This window comes from Embiotoca jacksoni, unplaced genomic scaffold, assembly GCF_022577435.1.
Source record: "Embiotoca jacksoni isolate LCO1_2020_lvr unplaced genomic scaffold, fEmbJac1.0.p SCAF_108, whole genome shotgun sequence".
In the NCBI taxonomy this organism is placed as follows: Eukaryota; Metazoa; Chordata; class Actinopteri; family Embiotocidae; genus Embiotoca; species Embiotoca jacksoni.
Window position 1 is genome coordinate 172,789 of NW_027185239.1, and position 24,039 is coordinate 196,827.

General features: G+C 46.3%; 2 protein-coding genes across 5 annotated transcripts; one reads left to right on the forward strand and one right to left on the reverse strand.

Moving 5' to 3' along the window:
• Positions 1 to 1,610: 1,610 nt before the first annotated feature.
• abhd18 (abhydrolase domain containing 18) lies at positions 1,611 to 24,003 on the reverse strand. 4 transcript variants are annotated; one of them, XM_069177611.1, is made up of 14 exons: positions 23,249 to 24,003; positions 22,517 to 22,624; positions 17,567 to 17,651; positions 17,381 to 17,481; positions 14,834 to 14,909; positions 14,387 to 14,473; positions 14,072 to 14,097; positions 13,809 to 13,947; positions 13,601 to 13,690; positions 6,371 to 6,472; positions 5,870 to 6,063; positions 3,034 to 3,170; positions 2,034 to 2,196; positions 1,611 to 1,925 (listed from the first exon to the last, which is right to left on the reverse strand). In XM_069177611.1, the coding sequence occupies exons 2-14, from the start codon at positions 22,606 to 22,608 to the stop codon at positions 1,868 to 1,870; spliced, it is 1,350 nt and encodes a 449-aa protein (XP_069033712.1). In that variant the 5' UTR covers positions 22,609 to 22,624; positions 23,249 to 24,003; the 3' UTR covers positions 1,611 to 1,867. The 4 variants fall into 4 exon arrangements, with proteins under 4 accessions (XP_069033712.1, XP_069033729.1, XP_069033721.1 ...); XM_069177628.1 differs by lacking the exon at positions 23,249 to 24,003 and adding an exon at positions 23,066 to 23,219; XM_069177620.1 differs by lacking the exon at positions 23,249 to 24,003 and adding an exon at positions 22,896 to 23,219.
• Positions 6,618 to 10,226, forward strand: LOC138215337 (uncharacterized). The gene is made up of 4 exons (XM_069177436.1): positions 6,618 to 6,806; positions 6,896 to 6,998; positions 7,174 to 7,303; positions 7,368 to 10,226. Exons 1-4 carry the CDS (start codon positions 6,618 to 6,620, stop codon positions 8,293 to 8,295), a joined length of 1,350 nt encoding a protein of 449 aa, XP_069033537.1. The 3' UTR covers positions 8,296 to 10,226.
• Positions 24,004 to 24,039: the final 36 nt, after the last annotated feature.

Consider the following 24,039-nt stretch of genomic DNA (forward strand, 5'->3'; position numbering starts at 1 on the left):
ACACAAGGGACAAAGCTGGAAACCAATATTGGATGGTGGTGATCTTCGGGCCCTCAGGCAGGACTGCATTAAAAACACACTATTCTGGAGTGGAAATCACTGCATGGGCTCAGGAACACTTGTGAAAACCATCGTCTGTGAACACAGTTCATCGCTGCGTCCACAAATGATGTTAAAACTCTCCAAAGAAGAAACCAGATAGAAACATGATCCAGAAACACCGCCGCCTTCTCTGGACCGAGATCATTGAAGATGGACTGAGGTGAAGTGGACAACTGTCCTGTGGTCTGATGGATCACAATCTGAGATTCTGTTTGGAAATCATGGACGCTGCATCCTCCAGGTTAAAGAGGAGAGGGACCATCCAGCTTGTTATCAGCACCATTAATGCTGAATGATATATTGAGGTGTTGGAGCAACATATGCTATTAGGACATTGTACTGGGACGTTATTGTACTTGGACGTTGTTCTACTGGGACGTTGTTGTACTCGGACATTGTACTAGGACATTGTACTGGGACGTTGTTGTGCTAGGACGTTGTACTGGGACATTGTACTGGGATGTTGTTGTACTAGGACGTTGTAGTACTGGGACATTGTACTGGGACGTTGTTGTACTGGGACGTTGTAGTCCTAGGACATTGTACTGGGACGTTGTTGTACTAGGACGTTGTAGTACTAGGACATTGTAGTACTAGGACATTGTACTGGGACATTGTTGTACAAGGATGTTGTACTAGGACATTGTACTGGGATGTTGTTGTACTAGGACGTTGTACTAGGACATTGTACTGGGACGTTGCACTAGGACGTTGTACTAGGACATTGTAGTACTAGGACATTGTACTGGGACGTTGTTGTACTGTGACGTTGTTGTACTGGGATGTTGTTGTACTAGGACGTTGTACTGGGACGTTGTTGTACTAGGACATTGTACTAGGACATTGTACTGGGATGCTGTTGCACTAGGACATTGTACTGGAACATTGTACTGGGATGTTGTAGTACTGGGACATTGTACATGGTGTAAATAAAGTAACAATGAGTTAGAGCTGCCCATTCAGAAGCTTCCCCTCACAACAACTGCACCCGGTTACCTTGGCTGAGGGTCCAGGCTTGTTCCATGGCTGTTTACTGATGATAATAATTGGTTGACTGTGTCTGGAGCCCCGCCCCCTTCAGGACCTCCACCAACCCCAGCTGACATGGTGTGATCTCCAGACAGGCCGAGCTGGTGCAGTAAAGAGTCCACGTCCTTCAGGAGGTCTGCACCCATCTTAAAGGAGTCCGCCTGACACACAGACACAATGAACCTTTGGACTCTGGTCATGTAAAACCCAAACAGTCATTTCATACTGACACGACACAGAAACACAGCTGAACTGAGCACACCGACAGGAAACTCATTTACTCTGATGAAAAGTACACGTTCTACTAGTCAGAGGCGGTGTGTGACGGAGTGGGATGTCAGCGATGTCTCAGCAATGAGTCAGCAATGAGTCAGAGATGAGTCAACGATGAGTCAGCGATGAGTCAATGATGCAGACAGCATACAGTGTGCACTTGACTCGCACAGAGATTTTAAAATGAAAGTAGTCATTAAAAGGAAACATGAACTTTAATTTCACTTCATTTATTTCTGGACAAAAACTTATTATTTGGGTAAATAAAAGATGTATTTATTTCTTTATAAGTTTATTAATTAATTTAAATCCAAATGAGGTTTTAAAACAGTGTCAGTTTCTTCAAGAACCAGTTGTCTATAACTCAGACGTGTCAGAGCCGATGAACAATATCATCATCATCTTCAGCTGATGCTCCTTATCCTCACTGGAGTGTGTGTGTGTGGGGGGGGGGGGGGGGGTGTCAGTGCAGGTGAGGATACTTCATACAGAATCTGTTGAAGGCTTCATATATGGCCTGTCTGCAAAAAAAAAAAAAAAAAATACATGTTAAATCAAACACACGATCCATAAAACAGATACCTGACGTGTCAGGTGTTATTTGTCATGTTTGTGTGTGCGTGTCTCACCTGAACACCTTCTGTTTGAACAGGTAAGCACTGATGTGTCCTCCCTTCAGGTATCTGACTTCACATCCTGGCCAGATGTCCGGAAGACTGAGGACACCTGTCCGAGGAATGTAGGCGTCCTCTTTGGCCTGGACCACGATGATGAGACTGGTGTCCACAGGGACTAGGATTGAGGACGGAGGACAGAGAATGGCGGACGGGAGGACGGAGAACAGGAAGAAAGGAGGACCGAGGATGGAGGACAGAGAACAGAGGGCATGAGGACAGAGGACAAGAGAACAGAGGACAGGAGATGGAGGACAGAGAACGGAGGAAAGGAGGATGGAGGATAGAGGAAAGGAGGACAGAGGACAGGACAGATTCATAAACGTCCCACAGTGATGGACAGAGACATCCAGTCTACAGACATCAAGACAGTTCTTTCGCTGCATTTGGACTTTAAGCATTTGGAAGGAAATCATACAGTGATGTCCCCTGTGAGACAGACGTGTGCCTGACTGTTTCTGTTGTCTCAAGGCCTGTCAGTGAGGGACATCGTGAGGTGTAAACTGACACAGCGCTGCTGTCTCCTGTCTCCCGTCTGTCTCCTCCGCTTCCCGTCCGTCTCCTGTCTGTCTCCCGTCTGTCTCTTGTCTGTCTCCTCTGTCTCCCATCTGCCTCCCGTCCGTTTCCTGTCTGTCTACCGTCTGTCTTCTTCCTGTCCGTCTCCCGTCTTTCTCCTCTGTGTCTTGTCTCTCTTCTGTCTGTCTCTTGTCTGTCTCCTGTCTTTCTCCTGTCTTTCTCTTGTCTGTCTCCTGTGTCTCCTGTGTGTCTCCTGTGTGTCTCCTGTCTATCTCCCATCTGTCTCTTCTGTCTCCCGTCTGACTCCTGTCTGTCTCCTGCCTGTCTCATGTGTGTCCTGTCCAGACAGCAGATGGAGACATGGTCCGTCCTCTGCTCTGCTGACTGGTTGCCATGGAGCTGCTGTGAGACTGATGGAGGTGAGATCACTGCATCCTACCAGAGAAGTTGGCCATGTGAGTGCACTCGTCCATCACTGCCTTCATGAAGCTGATGGACTCTCTGTGTAACGATGGACGACAGCATTTGGCAGAATCCGTCTTCGTCCCCTGGGGAGCGTCTCGGGCACTGAGGTGTCTGGGACAAGAGAGGACAGAAGCTGAAGGAAGCGTCGAACGTAATAGCATGGAGTGGAATCATCTAAGCCACACAGACATCTGTGAAGATGAAGACATGTTGATCTGTCCCTGTCCAACAGGTTCTACTTTCTCATCTTCACAGGTGGGACTACAGTGAGACAGACTGTCTCCTACTTTGCTTGTACTTGTGAAGAATTAGTGGATTTCATCATGTACGGTTCATAAACGTTGTCTTGGCCTCCAGCAAAACTGAGAGGAACCTTGGAGTCATCTTTGATGAGGATTTGTCCTTTAGACACCATATAAAGCAAATCTCCAGAACTGCCTTCTTTCATCTACGTAATATTAATAAAATCAGGAAAATCCTTCCTCAGCGTGACGCAGAAAAACTCATTCATGTGTTTGTTACTTCTAGACTAGATTATTGTAATTCCTTGTTGTTAGGATGTCCAAATTACTCATTAAAAACCTGCAGCTGATCCAAAATGCTGCAGCAAGAGTACTGACGGGATTTATCAAGAGAGATCATATTTCTCCAGTTTTATCTTCTCTTCACTGACTTCCTGTTAAATCAAGAATAGAATTTAAAATTATCTTGATGACTTACAAAGCTCTACATGACCAGGCTCCATCATATCTTAGAGATCTTATAGAACCATATAATCCTAGCAGAGCACTTCTCTCAGTACGCTGGTCTACTTGTGGTTCCTAGAGTTTCCAGAAGTAGAATGGGAGGCGGAGCTTCAGTTTTCAGGCTCCTCCCCTGTGGAACCAGGTCCCAGTTTGTGTTGGAGGGGCAGAAACCCTCTCTAGCTTTAAGATTAGACTCAAAACGTTCCTTCTTGATAAAGCCTATAGTTAGGGCTGGCTCAGGTAGACCTGAACCAACCCTTAGTTATGCTGTTATAGGCCGAGGCTGCTGGAGGACCTCGTTACATGCTGAGCTTCTTTTCTTTCCTCCTACTCTTTAACTGACTCATACCTCACCATCTTCTTCTCTCCCATAGTTTCTTCTTATTATCTGTTGTCTCCATTCAGTTCCTTCGCTCGTGTAGTTTCTGTTCTTTCTTTTCCAGATGTCCCGTCATGGAGCTGCATGTCTCTGCTCTGTGATTGTCGTCTCCACCAACAGTTCTTCTCTTCTATCTCTATGCTGTCCTTTTCTCTCTCTGCTCTCCTCTCACCCCAACCGGTCGAGGCAGATGCTCCGCCCACCTCTGATCCTGGTTCTGATAACAGAAGCTCCGCCCACCTCTGATCCCGGTTCTGTTAACAGATGCTCCGCCCACCTCTGATCCTGGTTCTGTTAACAGATGCTCCACCCACTTCTGATCCTGGTTCTGTCGGAGGTTTCTTCCTGTTAAAGGGAGTTTTTCTTCCCTCTGTTGGATGTTTTTCTCCCTTAAAGAGGAGTTTTTTCCCTCCCAGCTTATGTGGAAATTGTTGAATTGTTGAATTGTTGGGTTTCTCTGTTTAATGTTGTAAAGTCTTGCTGTAAAGACTTTAATGTGTTAAGTGCCATGAAATAACCTTTGTGTGATTTGGCGCTATATAAATAAAGTTGAATTGAATGAAATAATATCATTAAAAGATTCAGAGAATCTGGAGAAATCTCTGAACACAAGGGACAAGGCTGGAAACCAATATTGGATGGTGGTGATCTTCGGGCCCTCAGGCAGCACTGCATTAAAAACACACTATTCTGGAGTGGAAATCACTGCATGGGCTCAGGAACACTTGTGAAAACCATCGTCTGTAAACACAGTTCATCGCTGCGTCCACAAATGATGTTAAAACTCTCCAAAGAAGAAACCAGATAGAAACATGATCCAGAAACACCGCCGCCTTCTCTGGACCGAGATCATTGAAGATGGACTGAGGTGAAGTGGACAACTGTCCTGAGGTCTGATGGATCACAATCTGAGATTCTGTTTGGAAATCATGGACGCTGCATCCTCCAGGTCAAAGAGGAGAGGGACCATCCAGCTTGTTATCAGCACCATTAATGCTGAATGATATATTGAGGTGTTGGAGCAACATATGCTATTAGGACATTGTACTGGGACGTTATTGTACTTGGACGTTGTTCTACTGGGACTTTGTTGTACTCGGACATTGTACTAGGACATTGTACTGGGACGTTGTTGTGCTAGGACGTTGTACTGGGACATTATACTGGGACGTTGTTGTACTAGGACGTTGTAGTACTCGGACATTGTACTGGGATGTTGTTGTACTGTGACGTTGTTGTACTAGTATATTGTACTGGGACGTTGTACTGTGACGTACTGGGATGTTGTACTCGGACGTTGTACTGGGACGTTGTTGTACTAGGACATTGTACTGGGATGTTGTACTCGGACGTTGTACTAGGACATTGTACTGGGACGTTGTTGTACTAGGATGTTGTAGTACTAGTATATTGTACTGGGACGTTGTTGTACTGTGACGTTGTTGTACTGTGACGTTGTTGTACTGGGATGTTGTTGTACTGGGACGTTGTACTGGGACGTTGTTGTACTAGGACGTTGTACTAGGACATTGTACTGGGATGCTGTTGTACTGGGACATTGTACTGGGACGTTGTTCTACGAGGATGTTGTAGTACTGGGACATTGTACATGGTGTAAATAAAGTAACAATGAGTTAGAGCTGCCCATTCAGAAGCTTCCCCTCACAACAACTGCACCCGGTTACCTTGGCTGAGGGTCCAGGCTTGTTCCATGGCTGTTTACTGATGATAATAATTGGTTGACTGTGTCTGGAGCCCCGCCCCCTTCAGGACCTCCACCAACCCCAGCTGACATGGTGTGATCTCCAGACAGGCCGAGCTGGTGCAGTAAAGAGTCCACGTCCTTCAGGAGGTCTGCACCCATCTTAAAGGAGTCCGCCTGACACACAGACACAATGAACCTTTGGACTCTGGTCATGTAAAACCCAAACAGTCATTTCATACTGACACGACACAGAAACACAGCTGAACTGAGCACACCGACAGGAAACTCATTTACTCTGATGAAAAGTACACGTTCTACTAGTCAGAGGCGGTGTGTGACGGAGTGGGATGTCAGCGATGTCTCAGCAATGAGTCAGCAATGAGTCAGCAATGAGTCAGAGATGAGTCAACGATGAGTCAGCGATGAGTCAGCGATGTCTCAACGATGAGTCAGCGATGTCAGTGAGGGGCGGAGAACTCACCCCACAGTACTCCAACAGGTTAATGATCTCCTCCTCATACACAGAGTTGATGGAATACTGTTTCTCCAGCTCTGTCCAGTTGACTGCTCTGCTCAGCACACCCTGTACACACAGAGACAAAGGGATGGAGACAGAGAGACACACAGAGAGAGAGACAGACAGAGAGTAATGATTAGTCACCGTTCAACGTCTGTGAGGTGTGTTGTCTCATTAAAGGACAGCTTTACAGTTTTTAGGTGACCTCAACATGACGGTCTGTATGCACCTACACCCACACCTACACCCACACCACACCTACACCCACACCCACACCACACCTACACCCACACCCACACCTACACCCACACCTACACCTACAACCACACTAACACTTACACCCACACCCAAACCTACACTAACACCTACACTCACACCCACACTTACACCCACACCCACAGTTAGACCTACACCCACACCTGCACCTATAGCTACACCTACACTTACACCCACACTTACACCCAGACCTACACCCACACTCTCACCCAGAACTACACTTACACCCAGAACTACACCTACACCTACACCCACACCTACACCCACACTAACACTTACGTCCACACTTACACCTACAGCCACACTTACACCAACAGTAACACTTACACATACACCTACACACACACACATACAGCCAAGCTTACACCTACACTAACACCTACACCCACACTTACACCTACAACCACACTAACACTTACACCCACACCCAAACCTACACTAACACCTACACTCACACCCACACTTACACCCACACCTACACCCACACCCAGATAGACCTACACCCACACCTGCACCTATAGCTACACCTACACTTACACCCAGACCTACACCCGCACTCTCACTTACACCCAGAACTACACTTACACCCACACCTACACCCACACTAACACTTACACTTATGTCCACACTTACACCTACAGCCACACTTACACCAACAATAACACTTACACACACACACATACAGCCAAGCTTACACCTACACTAACACCTACGTCCACACTTACATCCACACTAACACCCACACTAACAGAGCTACACCTACACCCACAGTTACACCCAGACCTACACTTACACCCACACTAACACCTACACCCACACCCACATTTACACCTATACCCAAACTTACACTTACAACCACACTAACACTTACACCCACACCTACACTAACACTTACACCCACAGTAACACCTACACCTACACAAACACCTACACTAATACCTACACCCACACTAACACCTATACCTACACCCAAACGTACACTTACACCCACACTAACACCTACACCCGCAGTAACACTTACACATACACAAACACCTACACCTACACAAACACCTACACTAACACCTATATCTACACCCACACTAACACTTACACCTACACTTACACCTGCACCTATAGCTACACCTACACTTACACCTACGCCCAAGGTTAGACCTATACCTACACCCACACTTACACCCACACTAACACTTACACCCACACTTACATCTACACCCACACCTATACCTACACTTACACCTATGCCCACACTTAAACCTGGATCCACACTTTCACCCAGACCTACACCCAAACTAACACTTACACCTACACCCACAGTAACACTTACACATACACCTACACCCACACTTACACTTACTCAAACACCTACACTAACACCCACACCCATACCTACCCCTACACTAACACTTACACCTACACTTACACATACAGCCAAACTTACACCTACACTAACACCTACGTCCACACTTACACCTACACCCACACTTACACCAACAGTAACACTTACACACACACCTACACCAACACCCACACCTATACCCACATTAACACCTACACCCACACCTGCACCTATACCCACACCCACACTTACCGTACACTTACACCCACAATAGCACTTACACACACATCAACACCCACACCAACACCGACACCTCCACCCACACTTACACCTACACTACCTACACCCACACTTACACCTATACCTACACCCACACTTACACCCACACTAACAGCTACACCTACACCCACAGTTACACCCAGACCTTCACTTACACCCACACTAACACCTACACTAACACCTACACCCACACTTACACCTACACCCACACCTATACCCAAACTTACACTTACAACCACACTAACACTTACACCCACAGTAACACTTACACATACACCTACACAAACACCTACACTAACACCGACACCCACACTTTCACCCAGACCTACACCCAAACTAACACTTACACCTACACCCACAGTAACACTTACACATACACAAACACCTACACCCACACTAACACTTACACCTACACCTGCACCTATAGCTACACCTACACTTACACCTACGCTCAGTTACACCTATACCTACACCCACACCTATACCTACACTTACACATATGCCCACACTTAAACCTGGACCCACACTTTCACCCAGACCTACACTTACATCCACACCTACACCCACACTAGCACTTACACCCACACTAACACCTACACCCACACCTGCACCTATACCCACACCCACACTTACCATACACTTACACCCACACTAGCACTTACACATACACACACACCAACACCCACACTAACACTTACACCTACAACCACACTTACACCTACACTAACACTTACATCCACACTAACAGAGCTACACCTACACCCACAGTTACACCCAGACCTACACTTACACCCACACTAACACCTACACTAACACCTACACCCACACTTACACCTATACCCAAACTTACACTTACAACCACACTAACACTTACACCCACACCTACACTAACACCTACACTTACACCCACAGTAACACCTACACCTACACAAACACCTACACCCACACTTACACCTACACAAACACCTACACTAACACCTACACCCACACCTATACCTACACCCACACTAACACACCTACACTTACACCTGCACCTATACCTACACCCACACTAACACTTACACCTGCACCTATAGCCACACCTACACTTACACCTACGCCCACAGTTAGACCTATACCTGCACCCACACTTACACCCACACTAACACTTACACCCACACTTACATCTACACCCACACCTATACCTACACTTACACCTATGCCCACACTTAAACCTGGACCCACACTTTCACCCAGACCTACACTTACATCCACACCTACACCCACACTAACACTTACACCCACACTAACACTTACACCTACAACCACACTGACACCTACACTTACACATACAGCCAAACTTACACCTACACTAACACCTACGTCCACACTTACACCTACACCCACACTGTATGGATGCATACAGTGCTACTGCCCTTCCCCCCCCCCCCCTTGGTAGGTCAGACCACAACCTGGTCCTGCTGACTCCCAAGTATGTTCCTCTGGTACAGAGGCAGCCTGTAACCACCAGGACTGTGAGGAGGTGGACACAGGAGGCTAAAGACGCCCTGCAGGACTGCTTTGAGTCCACGGACTGGGATGTGCTGTGTGGACCACATGGGGAGGACATCAACAGCAGGACGGACTGTATCACAGAATACATCAAATTCTGTGAACACACCACCGTACCATCCCGGACTGTAAAATGCTTCCCCAACAACAAGCCGTGGATCACCAGTGACCTGAAAGTTCTTCTTAATAAGAAGAAAGCAGCCTTCAGGTCTGGGGACAGGGAGGAGCTCAGGAGAGTGCAGCGCCACCTGAAGGAGAAGATGAGAGAGTGCAAGGACTCCTACAGGAGGAAGCTGGAAGCCAAACTCCAGCAGAACAATGTGAGGGAGGTGTGGACCGGTATGAAGGAGATTACTGGGTTCAAGGGGAGAGAGAGACAACCAGAGGGAACCTGGAGAGGAACAACCAGGGGGAACCTGGAGAGGAACAACCAGGAGGAACCTGGAGAGGAACAACCAGAGGGAACCTGGAGAGGAACAATCAGGGGGAACCTGCAGAGGTCCAATGAGCTAAACTGTTTCTTCAACAGGTTTAGTTCACCACCCTCATCTGTCTCCTCCACGCCTTACACCTCCCAAACACCTCTGCTGCCTCTCTCCCTCCCCCCTCTGCGCCCCCTGGTGAGCTGCATAGAGCCCTCAATCTCAAAGGGCTCTTCCTCCATCGACACCATGACCCCCCCACCCCCCTCTCTGTGGCGACTGGCCAGGTTAGGAGACAGCTGGAGAGACGAGAGACTCCACCAGCGCAAGGCTGCAGGACCTGACGGCATCAGCCCCGGGGTCCTGAAGACCTGCGCCGTCCAGCTGGCTGAGGTCCTACAACACCTCTTCAACCTGAGCCTGAAGCAGGAGGAAGTCCCGGTGCTGTGGAAGACGTCCTGCCTGGTTCTAGTCCCCAAGAAGACGGCTCCATCTGGCCTCAACGACTACCGACCGGTTGCCCTCACATCTCATGTGATGAAGGTGCTGGAGAGGCTGGTCTTGGCCCACCTCAGACCGCTGGTGAAATCTTCTCTGGACCCGCTGCAATTTGCGTACCAGCCTCATGTGGGAGTGGACGACGCCATCATCTACCTGCTGCAACGAGTTCAGTCTCACCTGGATGGAACCGGTGACAGTGAGAATCACTTTCTTTGATTTCTCCAGTGCATTCAACACCATCCAACCACTGCTGCTGAGTGAGAAGCTGCAGGTGGTGGGGGTGGACGCGTCCACCATCTCCTGGATCACTGACTACCTGACAGGCAGACCACAGTTTGTCCGTCTGGGCAGTGTGCTGTCTGATACGGTGGTCAATGGTACTGGAGCTCCTCAGGGAACTGTTCTGTCTCCCTTCCTGTTCACCTTCTACACAACTGACTTCCAGAACAACTCAGAGTCCTGCCATCTGCAGAAGTTCTCTGATGACTCTGCAGTGGACGGATGTATAAGGGATGGACGGGAGGATGAGTACAGGGCAGTAGTGGAGGACTTTGTGGAGTGGGCGGGAAGAAATCACCTGCTCCTGAACGTAGCCAAGACCAGAGATGGTGGTCGACTTCAGGAGGAAGACGACGGCTCCACAACCGCTGAGAGTTCTGGGAGAGGAGGTGGACATGGTTGAGGAGTACAAGTACCTGGTGTCTCCATGACAACAGACTGAACTGGAAGACCAACATCAACGCTGTCTACAAGAAGGTGATGAGTCGACTCTTTTTCTTGAGGAAACTTCGATCCTTCAATGTGTGCAGCGAGATGTTGGAGATGTTCTACCATCTGTTGTGGCCAGTGCTTTGTACTTCACTGTGGTCTGCTGGGGGAGCAGCATTGGAGCCGGTGACACCAACAGACTTAACAAACTGGTGAAGAAGGCCGGCTCCATCATCGGCTACAAACTGGATAGTCTGGAAAAGGTGGTGGAGAGGAGGACGCTGAACAAACTATTATCCATATTGGATAATCCTGTCCACCCTCTCCACCACCTGCTGCAGGGACAGAGGAGGACGTTCTCCAAAAGATTCCTCCAGCTCCGCTGTCACAAGGACAGATACAGGAGATCATTCCTGATACAGGAGATCATTCCAGATACAGATCTTTCCAGATACAGGAGATCATTCCTGATACAGGAGATCGTTCCTGATACAGGAGATCATTCCTGATACAGGAGATCGTTCCTGATACAGGAGATCGTTCCAGATACAGGAGATCATTCCCGATACAGGAGATCATTCCTGCCCACTGCAATAAGACTGTACAATAACTCACCTCTGGCAAAATCCATCACACAACAATAACACTGTTGACTGTGTTTCTTGGTTGTTTGTATATAATATATATAGATATATACTGTACTGTATATACTGTATATACTGTGCATTTTATATTTAATATTTTTTTTACTGCTATTATACTGCTATTTTATTGCTTTCTATTATTATCTATCGCTTCCTGTATGCTGCTGTAGCGAAAAAATTTCTCCTCGGGGATTAATAAAGTAACTACCTAACCGAACCTAACTTACACCAACAGTAACACTTACACACACACACACCAACACCCACACCTACACCCACACTAACACCTACACCCACATTAACACCTACACCTGCACCTATACCCACACTTACCGTACACTTACACCCACACTAGCACTTACACACACACACACCAACACCCACACCCACACTAACACCTACGTCCACACTTACATCCACACTAACACCCACACTAACAGAGCTACACCTACACCCACAGTTACACCCAGACCTACACTTACACCCACACTAACACCTACACCCACTTACACCTACACTTACACCTATACCTACACCCAAACTTACACTTACACTTACACCCACACTAACACTTACACCCACAGTAACACTTACACATACACCTACACAAACACCTACACTAACACCTACACCCACACTTACACCTATACCTACACCCAAACTTACACCCACACTAACACTTACACCTACACAAACACCTCCACCCACACTTACACCTATACCTACACCCACACTTACACCCACACTAACACTTACACCTATAACTACACTTACACCAACACCTACACCCACACTTACACCTATACCCACACTTTCACTTACACCCAGACCTACACTTACCGTACACTTACACCCACACTTACTCTTATACTTACACCCACAGTAACACCTACACTTACACTTCACTTACACCCAGACCTACACTCACACCCACACTTACACTTACACCCACACTAACACTTAAACCTATACCCACACCCAAACCTACACTAACACCTACACTTACACCTACAACCACACCTACACTAACACCTACGTCCACACTTACATCCACAGTAACACCCACACTAACACTTACACCTATACCCACACCCAAACCTACACTAACACCTACACCCACAGCTACACGAACACCTACGTCCACACTTACATCCACAGTAACACCCACACTAACACTTACACCTACACACACCTACACTTACACCAACACTTACACCCACACTTACGCCCACACTTACACCTACACCCACACTTACCGTACACTTACACCTACACTAACACCCACACTTACATGTGCACCTGTACCTACACCCAAACCTACGTCCACACTTACACCCACAGTAACACTTATACCTACACTTACACCTGCACCTATAGCTACACCTCCACCCACAGTTACACCTAGACCCACACTTTCACTTACACCCACACCCACTCTTACATCTTCACTTACACCTCACAATAGTTGTATTACCGTGGTGAACACGCTAGAGGCCGTCGACCAGGACAAACACGGAATCAGAGGGATGGGCTTCGGCCAGTTAGTCACAGCCAGGGACGCCATCTGGACACAGAGACATGCTTCAGGAGACACACCATCCATGGACACAGAATGTCCATTGGGTCTTTCCTGCAGAATCAAGAGGACATGTTTGAGACGGTGTGCTGCTTCGGTCACTCACATATCCTCCCATGGAGATGCCGGTCATTCCCAGAGGCCAGTATCCTTCTCTCTCCAGCCAGCGGAGCAGCACCGTGGACTCCAGGATCAGAGCTCCACCCATCACGAACAGGTCGGACACGTTCTTCAGACTGGACCTCCTGAAACACTCAGAGACATCAGCTGGTCACTCGACGGTCCCGATCCACTGACAGAGACAGAGACAGACAGAGAGAGACAAAGAGACAGACAGACAGACAGACAGACAGATTGGAGCTCACTCACCGCTGATCTTTGGGTTTACGGTAACCATGTAAGATTCAGTCAAGGAATAAACTATGTTGACAGACAGTATGCATCAGACAAACCTCTCTGACCTCAGGAGGGGTCGTGATTATGGATCAATGTGTTTTGTTTTTATCATGACTGTGTTTCAATGAAGCAGCAGAGTTCACCTGTTTGTCCACCACGTACTCCTCACCTGCTGTCAGATCGCAGAGGTGTCCCCTGAAACATGACCCTGATGATGTCATAGTGATGTCACTTCTGTTGAACCTTTAATATTCTCTCCAGGAGGCAGACAGATGGTATAAGAAGGATATAATATGGGTTCTCCAGCAGCAGTGAAGCCATTCCCGCCTCTTTGATCATGGGCCGGGCCATCAGGGTCCGCCGACGCCAGAAAAACTATACACAGAGATCCAGGAGTCAGATACAGGAGTCAGATATCCAGGAGTCAGAGATCCAGGAGTCAGATACAGGAGTCAGAGATATAGGAGTCAGAGATCCAGGAGTCAGAGATACAGGTCTCGGAGATATAGGAGTCGGAGATATAGGAGTCAGAGATACAGGAGTCAGATCCAGGAGTTAGAGATCCAGGAGTCAGATCCAGGAGTCACAGATATAGGATTCAGAGATACAGGAGTCAGATCCAGGAGTCAGAGATCCAAGAGTCAGAGATCCAACAGTCAGAGATCCAGGAGTCAGAGATCCAGGAGTCAGAGATCACCATGTGACCTGCAGATGGTAGAAGGTGAAGAGTCTTACGTGGTCTCCAGTCCCAGCTAGGTGGATACATACTGGTCTGTCCTTCGTCCACCTCTTAGGAACTATGAACTGGAACCTGGAACCATCAGACACAATTACATCAGCACCGACTCGACTACTGAGTGGTACCGTTCACCTGACAAGACAGGCAACGAAGTAACACACAGCACCTGAGCTGCAAGCAAGAAGACAGAAAGCAGCTTCATGGCTTCATCTGTAATCTGTCTCACCACCGCCCGTCTGACCACCGCCCGTCTCACCAACTCCCGTCCGCCTGTCCCACCACCGCCCGTCCGCCTGTCCCACCACCGCCTATCCAACTACCGCCCGTTCGCTTGTCCCATCACTGTTCTATGGTGCTATAATGTTCAATAGTGTTGTAATGTTCTATGGTATTCCGGTGTTCTAATGTTCTATGGTGTGCTGGTGTTCTAATGTAGTATGGTGTTCTCATGTTCTATGGTATTCTATGGGGTTCTAAGGGGTTCTATGGTGTTGTAATGATCTAATGTTCTATGGTTTCTGTGGTGTTCTAATGTTCTATGGTGTTCGAATGTTCTATGGTGTTCTACGGTATTATAGGGTGTTCTATGGAGTTCTAAGGTGTTCTATGGTGCGCTAGGATGTTTTAGGGTGTTCTAAGGTGTTCTCTGGTGTTCTAATGTTCTCTGATGTTCTATGGTGTTCCAATGTTCTATGGCGTTTTAGGGTGTTCTAGGGTGTTCTAAGGTATTCTAAGGTTTTTTATTTTCTATGGTGTTCTATAGTGTGCTAGGGTGTTTTAGGGTGTTCTAAGGTGTTCTAATGTTCTCTGGTGTTCTAATGTTCTATGGTGTTTTAGGGTGTTCTAGGGTGTTCTAAGGTGTTCTAATGTTCTAAGATGTTCTATGGTTTCTGTGGTGTTCAAATGTTCCATGGAGTTCTCGGGTGTCCTAGGATGTTCTATGGTGTTCTAATGTACACTGGTGTTCTAAGGTGTTCCAATGTTCTCTGATGTTCTATGGTGTTCTAATGTTCTATGGTGTTATCAGGTGTTCTAATATTCTATGGTGTTCTAATGTTCTATGGTGTTCTAAGGTGTTCTAATGTTCTATGGTGTTCCAATGTTCTATGGGTTTCTCGGGTGTTCTATGGAGTTCTAAGGTGTTCTATGGTATTCTAATGTTCTATGGTGTCCCAAGGTGTTCTAATGTTCTATGGTGTTCTTATGTTCTATGGGTTTCTCAGGTGTTCTATGGAGTTCTAAGGTGTTCTAATGTTCCATGGTGTTCTATGATGTGCGAGGTTGTTATAGGGTGTTCTAATGTTCTATGGTGTTCCAGAGTTTTGTAGGATGTTCTAGGTTGTTCTAATGTACTGTGGTGTTCTAATGTTCTGTGATGTTCTCAGGTGTTCTAATGTTCTATGGTGTTGTAGGGTGTTCTAGAATGTTCTATGGTGTTCTACGGTGTTGTAGGGTGTTTTATGGAGTTCTAAGGTGTTCTAGGGTGTTCTAATGTTCTCTGATGTTCTATGGCGTTTTGGGGTGTTCTAGGGTGTTCTAATGTTCTAAGATGTTCTATGGTTTCTATGGTGTTCAAATGTTCCATGGAGTTCTCGGGTGTTCGAGGATGTTATATGGTGTTCTAATGTACACTGGTGTTCTAAGGTGCTCCAATGTTCTCTGATGTTCTAATGTTCTATGGTGTTCTCAGGTGTTCTAATGTTCTATGGTGTTCTAAGGTGTTCTACGGTGTTGTAGGGTGTTTTATGGAGTTCTAAGGTGTTCTAGGGTGTTCTATGGTATTATAATGTTGTATGGTGTTCTAATGTTCTATGGAGTTCAAATTTTCTATGGTGTTCTATGGTAAGCTAGGGTGTTCTAGGGTGTTTTAGGGTGTTCTGTGGTGTTCTAATGTTCTATTGTGCTCTGTGGTGTTCTAATGTTCTATGGTGTTCTAATGTTCTGTGGGTTTCTCGGGTGTTCTATGGAGTTCTAAGATGTTCTAATGTTCCATGGTGTCCTATGATGTGCGAGGTTGTTATAGGGCGTTCTAGGGTGTTCTAATGTTCTATGGTGTTCCAGGGTTTTGTATGATGTTCTAGGGTGTTCTAATGTACTGTGGTGTTCTAAGGTGTTCTAATGTTCTGTGGTGTTCTCAGGTGTTCTAATGTTCTATGGCTTCTATGGTGTTCTAGAATGTTCTATGGTGTTCTATGTTGTTCTAAGGTGTTCCAAGTTGTTCTACTGTTCTCTGGTGTTCTAATGTTCTATGGTGTTCTAATGTACCATGGTGTTCTAGGATGTTTTAAGGTGTTCTGTGGTGTTCTAGGGTGTACTTGGGTGATCTTGGGTGTTCTAATGTTCCATGGTGTTCTCATGTACTATGGTGTTCTAAGGTATTCTAGTATTCTATGGTGTTCTAATATTCTATGGTGTTATGGACTGTTCTAGTGTTCTCTGGTTCTATAGTCAGTAGGAACCAGAGACTGTGCGCAACCTCAGTGCTCCTCAGCTCCAGTAACATGATGACATCAGCAGAGGTCATGAACAGCCGTGTGGTGCACCTGGCTCTGACGGCCTCTGGGGGCAGGATTCCAGGAACCAGGTGCTCCAGAGGAGAGATGAAGAAGCCATCGTGGATGTGACAGTCAGCGAGCTCCTCTGTCTGCACACAAAGACACACACATTCAGGTGTAACAGAACACAACAGCAGCAGCACAGTACTGAGCAATGAAGAACCAACACGGTACCGTGTTTATGTAGACCGGGTAGTCGTGAGGCACCAGAGACTGGCACTTCTCTCTGTCTCCAATGATCTTGCGAAACTCAAAGATTCTGCAGAACACAAACGAAGGAGAGCCGATCAGCTGATTGACCAAAGGCAGCTGGACTCACCTCACAGGGTTTTAAAGGTTACACGGGTCAAGGTTCCTCTGGAGAACACCGCCCTCCAGCTCCACTGGGAGGAACCTTCTCGGAGGACGATTTGTTCTTGAACACAGATCCAGTCTATAGTTCTGCATTATTTCATCTGTTAATATGAATAAAATGAGGAATATGCTGACTCGGCGTGATGCAGAACAGTTAATCAGCTGTTGTTCCTTCCTTTATGTTCCTCCTTGGTGTCAGGAGGATTCAGGAACTCTTTAGAACCCTGCAGCTGAATGTCTTTGTGCTGTGATGACTAACCTCCACCCTCACTGCAACAGTCAAAGATGTTCTCCACCTCTGGTTCTGGTAACATATGCACTCCACCTCCGGTTCTGTTAACAAATCTTCTCCACCTCTGGTTCTGGTTCTGTTGGAGGTTTTCCTTCCAGCTGTTGCTCATGTTGAATAGTTTGGTTCCTATATTACGGTGTAAAGTTCACTTCACCGCTGGTTGTCAAGGTGGTGTCCCGCTAACAATGTGGGATTCATTGACAATTGGAATACTTTCTGGGGGAAACCTGGTCTGATCCGGAGAGACGGCATCCATCCTACTTTGGATGGTGTAGCTCTTCTTTCTAGAAACATGGCCATGTCTCTTAACAGCCCTAAAACCTGACATCCAGGGTTGAGGTCAGGACGCAGAGCTGCAGTCTTACAGCTCCTCTGCAGCTTCTTTAGAGCTGTCACTCACCCAAAACCTTCAACATCCTGTAGAGGTTGTGTCTGTACCCAGACCACCTACATTTAAAAAACTCAAGAAAAGATCTATCAATAAAAATGTAATAAAAATGGATCCTACCAAATTAATGGATCAAAAAAATCTGACAATTAAAAGTGAACTATTAAATATGAGATCTCTCTGGTCTAAATCTCTGTTAGTAAATGACTTGATAACTGATCATCAGATTGATTTACTCTGTCTCACAGAGACCTGGCTGCAACAGGAAGAATATGTTAGTATTAATGAAGCAACTCCTCCCAGTCATATTCATTATCATATTCCTAGAGATTCAGGAGGAGGAGGAGGAGGAGGAGGAGGAGGAGTGGCAGCAATCTTCCACTCAAGTTGATCAATTAATCCAAAGCCTAAACTTAGTTATAAATCATTTGAGAGTCTGACTCTTAGTCTCTCACCCAAACTGGAAAGCAGAGAAACGGATTGTATTGTTGTTGTTTATCTCCCACCTGGTCCTTATTCAGAGTTTCTAACTGAATTCTGACTTTTGATCAGATTTAGTGCTGAGTTCAGATAAAGTGATGATAGTGGGAGACTTTAACATGTGCCGTGTGTTAAAGCAGTGGAAGACATCTACGTTGATCTTAGTCCCACACAAGTGGATCATCTGGTAGAAACACTGCAGTATCTCTGCTACAACTCTAGATGATGTCGCCCCTCTGAAGAAGAGAGTCATGAACCAGAGGAAGTTGTCTCCATGGTACAACTCAGAACTACGCTCTGCTAGGCAGCGACTAGAAAGATGGAAAGGAAATGGAGTTCCACTAATTTAGAAGAATTTCACCTGCCTGGAAGGAGAGTCTAATATTATATAAGAAAGCTCTTCGTAAGGCCAGAACTTTATATTATTCATCATTAATAGAGGACAACAAGAACAACCCCAGGTTTCTTTTCATCACTGTAGCAGGCTGACAAAGAGTCCCAGTTCTGTTGAGTCCTCTATTCCTTCAGCTCTCAGCAGTAATGACTTCATCAACTTCTTTACTAATAAAATCCTTACTATCAGGGAGAGAATTGGGCCGACCCTTCCTGACACCATCACTGATGTGTTGCTAAGCAACAGCAGCCCTGGAAGCAACTGTAGGACCAGATGTATACTTGGAACATTTCTCTCCTGTTGAGCTCTCTGAGTTAACTAGAATTATTTCTTCATCTGGATCCTCTAGCTGTCTGTTAGATCTCATCCCAACTAAACTTTTTAAGGAAGTCTTCCCTTTAATTAATACTTCCATATTAGATCAGATCAACCTATCTATTGTAACCGGCTATGTACCGCAGGCTTTTAAAGTGGCTGTCATTAAACCTTTACTTAAAAAGCCGACTCTTGATCAGCTGTTTTAGGAAACTACAAACCAATTTACAACCTGATGTTTATTTCTAAAATCCTTGAAAAAGTTGTTTCAAATCAACTTTGTGATCATTTATAAAGGAATGATCTATTTGAAGATGTTCAGTCTTTAGAGTTCATCATAGCACAGAAACAGCTCTGGTGAAAGTTACTAAGGACCTTTTATTAGCCTCAGATAATGGACTCGTCTCTGTACTTGTTCTTCTGGACCTCAGTGCTGCTTTTGATACGATTGATCATACGATCTTATTACAGAGATTAGAAGACGTTACGAGGATTAAAGGAACTGCATTAGACTGGTTCAAATCCTACTTATCAGATAGATTCCAGTTTGTCCATGTCAACAATGAGTCTTCCAGACAAACAAGAGTTAGTTATGGAGTTCCACAAGGCTCAGTGTTAGGCCCAATACTTTTTACTTTCTACATGCTTCCATTAGGAGATGTCATCAGGAAGCACTGCATCAACTTCTATTGTTATACAGATGACACTCAGCTAATTCTTTCTATAAAACCAGATGAAACTAATCAGTTAGTAAAACTTGAAGCCTGTCTAAAAGACATAAAGGCCTGGATGACCAGAAACTTCCTGCTTCTAAATTCAGACAAAACAGAAGTTCTTGTACTTGGTCCTAAACACCTCAGAAACTCTTTCTGTAATCACTTAGTTACTCTAGATGACGTTGTCTTGGCCTCCAGCAAAACTGAGAGGAACCTTGGAGTCATCTTTGATGAGGATTTGTCCTTTAGACACCGTATAAAGCAAATCTCCAGAACTGCCTTCTTTCATCTACGTAATATTAATAAAATCAGGAAAATCCTTCCTCAGCGTGACGCAGAAAAACTCATTCATGTGTTTGTTACTTCTAGACTAGATTATTGTAATTCCTTGTTGTTAGGATGTCCAAATTACTCATTAAAAACCTGCAGCTGATCCAAAATGCTGCAGCAAGAGTACTGATGGGATTTATCAAGAGAGATCATATTTCTCCAGTTTTATCTTCTCTTCACTGGCTTCCTGCTAAATCAAGAATAGAATTTAAAATTCTCTTGATGACTTACAAAGTTCTACATGACCAGGCTCCATCATATCTTAGAGATCTTATAGAACCATATAATCCCAGCAGAGCACTTCTCTCTCAGTACGCTGGTCTACTTGTGGTTCCCAGAGTTTCCAGAAGTAGAATGGGAGGCGGAGCTTCAGTGTTCAGGCTCCTCCCCTGTGGAACCAGCTCCCAGTTTGTGTTGGAGGGGCAGAAACCCTCTCTAGCGTTAAGATTAGACTCAAAACGTTCCTTCTTGATAAAGCCTATAGTTAGGGCTGGCTCAGGTAGACCTGAACCAACCCTTAGTTATGCTGTTATAGGCCGAGGCTGCTGGAGGACCTCGTTACATGCTGAGCTTCTTTTCTTTCCTCCTACTCTTTAACTGACTCATACCTCACCATCTTCTTCTCTCCCATAGTTTCTTCTTATTATCTGTTGTCTCCATTCAGTTCCTTCACTCGTGTAGTTTCTGTTCTTTCTTTTCCAGATGTCCCGTCATGGAGCTGCATGTCTCTGCTCTGTGATTGTCGTCTCCACCAACAGTTCTTCTCTTCTATCTCTATGCTGTCCTTTTCTCTCTCTGCTCTCCTCTCACCCCAACCGGTCGAGGCAGATGCTCCGCCCACCTCTGATCCTGGTTCTGTTAACAGATGCTCCTCCCACCTCTGATCCTGGTTCTGTTAACAGATGTTCTCCACCTCTGATCCTGGTTCTGTTAAAAGATGCTCCGCCCACCTCTGATCCTGGTTCTGTTAACAGATGCTCCGCCCACCTCTGATCCTGGTTCTGTTAAAAGATGCTCCTCCCACCTCTGATCCTGGTTCTGTTAACAGATGTTCTCCACTTCTGATCCTGGTTCTGTCAGAGGTTTCTTCCTGTTAAACAGAGTTTTTCTTCCCTCTGTTGGAGGTTTTTCTCCCTTAAAGAGGAGTTTTTCCCTCCAAGCTTATGTGGAAATTGTTGAATTGTTAATTGTTGAATTGTTGGTTTCTCTGTATAATATTGTAAAGTTCTGCTGTAAAGACTTTAATGTGTGAAGTGCCATGAAATAACCTGTGTTGTGATTTGGCGCTATATAAATAAAGTTGAATTGAATTGAATTGAAGTTCTACAGTAGGAACTTTGACTTAAATTATGTTTAACTCTGAGAAACTTCCACTTTCTACAATCTGGGAAACGTGAAATCAGTCATGAAGTGAACCAACTGGTTGACTGAAGAAGCGTCAGATGAACTGAATGAAGGAGAACTCGTTAGTTGTCCTACAACAGGAATTTATTCTACTTGAATCTTTACAACGAATTTCTTGCTTGTAAGGAAACTGTCAGTAAACATTCCTCTCAGAGGGAAGAAGATCACTGTGAAGATTAAAGGAGAAGAATAAAGTTCCTGCAACAGAGATGAAGGACCTGAAGCAGCACTTCCTGTGATGAAACCGCCAAGTTACCATGGAAACCAAGGAGATCATGGCACATACTGACAGATATGTAATGTTGATAAAGTTCATTAATAAATAAATGACCCAGTAAATTATTTTAGTCTCATTGGTGACCCTGCTGCAGCTGACAGACAGGGTCAGAGGTCATGTCCTCCAGGATCTCCTGGAGGACCATCCTGTTCTCTCCAGTTCAGACTTGAGTACCTCTTCAGGTCTTCAGGCCTCCCCCATCCCCCGATGAAGAGTTTGGTGAGGAGCAGCCTTCTGTAAAAGACATCCAGTCGGCTCACACCCATGGACCAGAACCTGCATCTGGACAGACACACATTCAGAGGACAGAGACACGCAGTCAGAAGACAGAGGACACGCAGTCAGAGGACACGAGGGGGTCAGATGTGTTGAAGGACTGTCATCCAGCAGCTGTTTACAGCAGGTCCAGGTCCATAACGGACCGGTGACGTGTCTGGTGGATGTAAACAGCTGGTGACATTGACAGCTGTGAGATCTGGGGAAGCGGAAGTACCGAGTGAAAGGTTACACCGACGTCACCGTCACAATAGGAAGTGACTGCACGTGACCTCACCTGCAGAAGGAACTATCTAGAAACCCGTGACTGTCTGACACAACAGCTGTGACCCCGGGGACAAGAAGACATACAGGACACGGTCCGAGTTGAACTTCCTACTAGGTGGCTAACTTAGCCTTGTCCATTCATTCAAGATGGTGACAGACAAAGGACAGACGGACAGTCACCTCCCGCCGGACGAACACGTTTGTCCTCCGTGTGGTGGACTCGTCCTCACAGCAGCTGCAGCTCCGTCCTCAGAGGACCAATGACAGGAAGTCAGGAAGCGTGTCAAACTATAACACAGGATCTTCCGCTCTCACCTTTCAAAATAAAGCGGAATAAACGCAGAGCGTCCGGCTGAGACTCACCTGTCGTGTCACCTGTCGTGTCACGTGTCGTGTTTCAGACGGAGCTTTAATGAAATCCTGTCAGTTTGAGCTGCTGCCTCCCAGAACACCGGAACACTGGTTAGAATGCATGTTCAGACCGCGCAGCCGCAGTACGACCTTCCTCTGCTCACGTCAGTCTTTGTGACGGACAGGCTGAGGACTAATAACGTAGAGCAGCTGCACGTGCACTCAGTCGTGTTACACCTTTAAAAAGATTATCAGCTGCGAGATGAAAGGTTCCTCCACCATGCAGTCAACACGGGGACACAGTGAGACACAGTGATACGGGGACACAGTGAGACACGGGGACACACACTGACACAGTGACACAGTGAGAGACACTGATACGGGGACACACACTGACACAGTGAGACACGGGGATACACAGTGAGACAGTGATATGGGGACACACACTGACACAGTGAGACACGGGGACATACAGTGAGACACAGTGATACAGGGACAACACTGACACAGTGAGACACAGTGATACAGGGACACACCATGAGACTGATACGGGGACAACACTGACAGTGAGACATGGGGACACACACTGACACAGTGAGACACGGGGACACACAGTGAGACAGTAATATGGGGACACACCGACAGTGAGACATGGGGACACACAGTGAGACACAGTGATACACGGGGACACACACTGACACACTGCAGGGTCCCTCCTACCTGGACCAGGTTCTGCAATAACTCACCTGCCTGACCATGACCTCATGACCTCATGACCTCAGCTCCACCCCCCCCCTCCCCAA